We start from the raw sequence: 4,735 nt of genomic DNA, 5'->3' as shown, positions 1-4,735 counted from the left end.
GGATCGCATATCGTGGAATCTTAACTATCAGAATCGTAAAAGATTCTACTAACCAAAATTGTAGAATTAGAGTGGTTAGTTTGTATCGTAAAGTCGTAGAATTATACAATAGAATCGCGATTCTGACAACCTTACTTGTAAGGATTCAAACTCGTTTGACGAGAGAATTTTCTATTGCGCCTCTCATTCTCTTTGCCCCACTCTTGTTTATGTACTAACTTATATGACGAAAAATGACGTACTTGAAACAAAGGCATTTTGCAAGTCTCCATCCGGTTGCAATGGTGGCATCTTCATTCAAATGCACAAAGGAGATGGAGACCGTGGTTCAGTTGAGATTTGTCCAAATCATGATGTCTTTGGTTGCTTCAGCTTGTAAACATATGTTCAGGCTAAGAATTGATGTCATTGCAATCTACTTCATGTTCTCAATAAGTCTCGTATTCTCGATATGATTTATGTGCTCATATAAAGAGTGCGGTTATTACCGCATGATAGATGTGGTTAGCAAACTCCAAATTCACGGCGTGCAGTTATTTTCTCGCTTATAGATTTTTATCATGAATGTGCTCTAGGTTTACTGTGAGAGTGTTGCATGCTATAGTGGCATGTTATGCTTCGGGAGAGGAAACAAAAAGATCCACCAGTTCACTTGTGGAAAATTACTTCACCAAAGAATCTCCTTCGGGACATACGGTAATTTTGTTACTTGATCTTTGGATGATCTTACGCATGTGTTGGAGCTTCTTGATGAGAATACGACGCTTTCGTTGGAAGACAAAGCCCGGGACGTCTACTTCTCGATTGATGCCGATGCTATATCGTGCACAAAACAGCCACGTCAGGGATGGCCGTGATGATGTACATCTGGCCTGTATTTTGTTTGTTCTGCGTATAGAATGATGGTGCAAAATATTTCTGCTGATGTCAGGTCACCCGGGAGCTCAGATGGCGATTGCGGAGGATTTTGGAATTCTCAATGGAAACCAAATGTAGTGCCTAAAATCCGGGTGTTCTAGCAATTCAGCGCGCCGCGACAATACAGCACCCGTAGACCTTAAGTTTTTGCCTTGAGTCTTCTCCTCTTGCTTGTGATCTTGTAATGGATGACACATGGTTTCATCTCAGCCAGCAAAACATTTGTGGCTGACGATGCCATGTGTCGGTTGTTATATACTTGATCAATCTTGACAACACTACACGTATACATACATACATACATCAACTTTGCGGAAAAAAATACTTGGTGAAAACGAAAAAGTTAGTGCATCAATGCGTCCAAATTAGTCTAATATATGCGCGACCACACTTATATACTTGATCAATCTTGACAACACTACACGTATACATACATACATACATCAACTTTGCGGAAAAAAATACTTGGTGAAAACGAAAAAGTTAGTGCATCAATGCGTCCAAATTAGTCTAATATATGCGCGACCACACTTATATACTTGATCAATCTTGACAACACTACACGTATACATACATACATACATCAACTTTGCGGAAAAAAATACTTGGTGAAAACGAAAAAGTTAGTGCATCAATGCGTCCAAATTAGTCTAATATATGCGCGACCACACACCAAGTCGGCGATGAAGATGATCATTAGGGCCGAAAGCCGAGAAGTATTTGCACATGTACCACGAGTAGTACCATTCTTCTCGGCGCTTATTACAAGGACGTCAACAGACCGTGTGGAGAAACAGATTTACTTGGCAAAATCGCAACTGTTATTAGGGCCCCTTAGCAATCAAATGAACGAATCAGGCAAACAGAGACGATGCCCTGTGCTCGCTCATCATGAGCGTTTTGCTACGATCCGGTGTTGTATCTCAGAAAATTCCTTCACATCTTCTCCCCACAGCCTAAAAATGGTCGACATCAGTAATTTTTTTATCCTTTTCTTTTTGTCCCGATAAATTAATAATACCCGATCCTATTGAAACATTATGTCTGCATGGGGAAGAAACTAAAAATTGCATACCAGCACTCGAGTCCAATAGCGTTAGCACCCGCCTTGTCTGCAGTTTCATCATCTCCTACGTGTACTGCATTTCTGGCTTCCACGCCAATTTGTTCTGCCACACAGGAATAGGAGAACTAGTTAGTGCATAATTTAGTCCTAAGAAGCAAATTATGTGCTGAAGCTTCTTGTTGTGGGTGTCGCTCAAAGTAATTACGCTTCAGAACAAAGGTGTGTCCAGAATCACGCTTACTATTGTTACACTTCAAACAAGTATATAAAACTTAGCTTGAACGAATTAAACTCTGCAATACCTAATGCTATTTTGAAGATCTCTGGAGCAGGTTTCTCATATCCAACCTCCGATGATACCACGATGGCATCAAACCTGGACAGCTCAAGATCATTTAGTGCATGGCCATTACTCACAGGAAAACAAAACCAATCACAATGAACCAAGATCGAGGTATTTCGACAGTAGTGGTGAGGACTTACATATCTGAGACGTTGAGATCCTTGAGCAACTTCCTTAGCCGTGTGTCGAAGTTAGATACAACGGCTAGCTTAACTGAAATCAAGACATTATTATTAACATGAGCCATCTGTACAGATTAATTAGGGTCATACAAGAGTCTCAATGGGGATTTAAAAATCAACTTGAAGCAAACTAATGAATATCATAAAACGAAAAAGAAGAAGATACATGAGCTGTATGACCTCCAGCATCTTTTAAATCACGCAGTGTTCTGTAAGCTCCATCAGGCAGACGCCATGCATCTCCATGTGCATAGTACTAACAGATAAGAACAATTCATTGTTAGCTACATTATACAAGCAGCGGAATTCAGAGGAAACAATATCAGTCTTGAGATACCTGATATACTTCTTCGAAATAATTATTGTTTGTGCAGTCAGTTGCTTCCGCCACAACAATCTTCCAGAACGGTCGCCCATCACCCTGACATGACAAGCCAGTCCAGCATATCATCCCCTCAACAACAATCATGCCACAGTTCCGCAGTCTAGTACTCCCTCTGTAAACTTATATAAAATCTTTTAGATCACTGAAGTAGTGATCTACAAGATCTTATATTAGTTTACAGAGGGAGTATATATGTAACATTGCTATTTTGTGATGCAATTATATTCCGCCCACGGGGGTTACCTGGTACCTGAGTGTCTTGGGCCATGGCGCCGAGAAAGCCCGCTTGAATCCCTCCATGATGTACTTTTCGGACTTCATCACACCTGGAGAAGAACGACGAACAGCACAGGTCCTTAGCGCACACCATGTGTCCAATGAAATGGCCGAGCGAGACACGCGCGGAAACAAAGCCGGTATTTCTGGGGGATGTCCGAACCATATGGACGGCCGAGGGTGGCGTACGTCTCGGCAACTGGCTGCGCCAACTGCAGCAGCGTGCCACCGGCGTCGAGCAGCAGCCCACCATACGCCGGTGGCCGCCCCTGGCTCCCACCCCCCGCGGCTCTGCGCACACGACGCGTGCGGGAGGAGGAGAAGGAGTGTCGGAGGGCGGCCGCTGGGTGCCGCCCGAGGAGGAGGGGGCAGCGCATCACCGCGGCGGGCATCTCGAGAAGCTCTTGCTGGGGAGATGAAGGTTGTGTTTGGTTGAGCTGTGAATTCCAAAAAAAATCTGCTGTGAGCAGAGAACTGTGGGAAAGCTTGAAGTCGTTTTGGCTGAGACAACTGTGAAAGTATATATTTTGTTGGGATCGTCGGTAATGCCACTAAGGCATGAAAAACTGTCTAGATGCTAATTGACCATAAAGCAGTAATTTGTACACCAATTGACATTTCATTGATCATTTTGAAAATTAAAATAAAAAGCATGGTCAACAACTATTTTCTTTAAATGATGCACACGTATAAATAATATAAATAGAGAATGACACCATAATATATTACTACGAAAGACATGGATCATGCAAAATAATATGGTTGACATGATGATGTCCTCCATCAGCATAGCAAACATATCTTCCTCTCGCACAACAAGCATCAGCTACTCTGATATATCATCACTCACAAAACTAGAGCATAAAAAACGTTAAACAGGGGAGACGAACATGATAATAATAAAGTTAAAAGAATATAACAGTTAGCCAAAGAATTGGTTGAACTTTCTTTCGGCAACATCGTTCTGATGATAAGCAACAAACCATATTCAGAGAAGGCTGTAAGAAACAGATATCTTATTCAGGCTACACAAGTTGCACAGGCTTGTTAAAGAAAATTTGTTTCTGCACAGGTATCTTATACTGAACAGCATAGGAGCATCATCCGTATAACGACCACAAAATTCATCTGCTAGCTGCAGTAAGAACAGTAGAAAGTTGTGGATCTATCCTGGTGGGTGGTGACTCCTGCCATGCTAAACGATACAGAGTCTGGCAATTTCAACATGTGCTGTATGTTGCAGAGTCTTTTTCAGTACCAGCTCGAACACAGTAATCATTGACACATACTACTCACAAACAACTCCATCAGTAAAAATCAGGACAAAAAAAAAGATAACAGAAGAGAGCATGCCACGGGAGGGGAGGGGAGGGGAGGGGAGGGAGCAGGGCGGACCGGAGGAGAGGAGGGAGGAGCGGCTGGTGCAGCCGGACTCGTGGGCGAGCCCGTTCGAGCGGGAGCTTCCGGGCGACAAGGGCAAGCTCCTCCTCGGCCCCAATCCAGCCCCGGAGAAGAGGGAGGCGGGAGGGAGCGCGCGGCGGCGTGGCTCCGGGCGGCGGACTTGG

At 43.4% G+C, this 4,735-nt stretch overlaps 1 protein-coding gene across 1 annotated transcript; it reads right to left on the bottom strand.

Annotated features, from left to right (window-relative positions):
- Nucleotides 1-1,528: 1,528 nt before the first annotated feature.
- On the bottom strand, nt 1,529-4,735 carry LOC125523395 (haloacid dehalogenase-like hydrolase domain-containing protein 3). Its single transcript, XM_048688432.1, has 9 exons — nt 4,566-4,735; nt 3,334-3,607; nt 3,138-3,220; nt 2,847-2,930; nt 2,690-2,765; nt 2,468-2,540; nt 2,287-2,360; nt 1,994-2,087; nt 1,529-1,874 (listed from the first exon to the last, which is right to left on the bottom strand). Exons 2-9 carry the CDS (start codon nt 3,560-3,562, stop codon nt 1,808-1,810), a joined length of 780 nt encoding a protein of 259 aa, XP_048544389.1. The 5' UTR covers nt 3,563-3,607; nt 4,566-4,735; the 3' UTR covers nt 1,529-1,807.

Source organism: Triticum urartu, chromosome 7, assembly GCF_003073215.2.
Source record: "Triticum urartu cultivar G1812 chromosome 7, Tu2.1, whole genome shotgun sequence".
Lineage (NCBI taxonomy): Eukaryota > Viridiplantae > Streptophyta > Magnoliopsida > Poales > Poaceae > Triticum > Triticum urartu.
The sequence above is the reverse complement of the archived record's forward strand: the minus strand, read 5'-3'. Positions and strand labels throughout refer to the sequence as shown.

Coding starts and splice junctions, on each gene's coding strand:
- LOC125523395 (XM_048688432.1), bottom strand. CDS start 3,562: ATGCCCGCCGCGGTGATGCGCTGCCCCCTCCTCCTCGGGCGGCACCCA. Junction 3,221..3,333: donor CACCCTCGGCCGTCCATATG/GTTCGGACATCC, acceptor GTTCTTCTCCAG/GTGTGATGAAGTCCGAAAAG. Junction 2,541..2,689: donor TGATTTAAAAGATGCTGGAG/GTCATACAGCTC, acceptor TCTTGATTTCAG/TTAAGCTAGCCGTTGTATCT.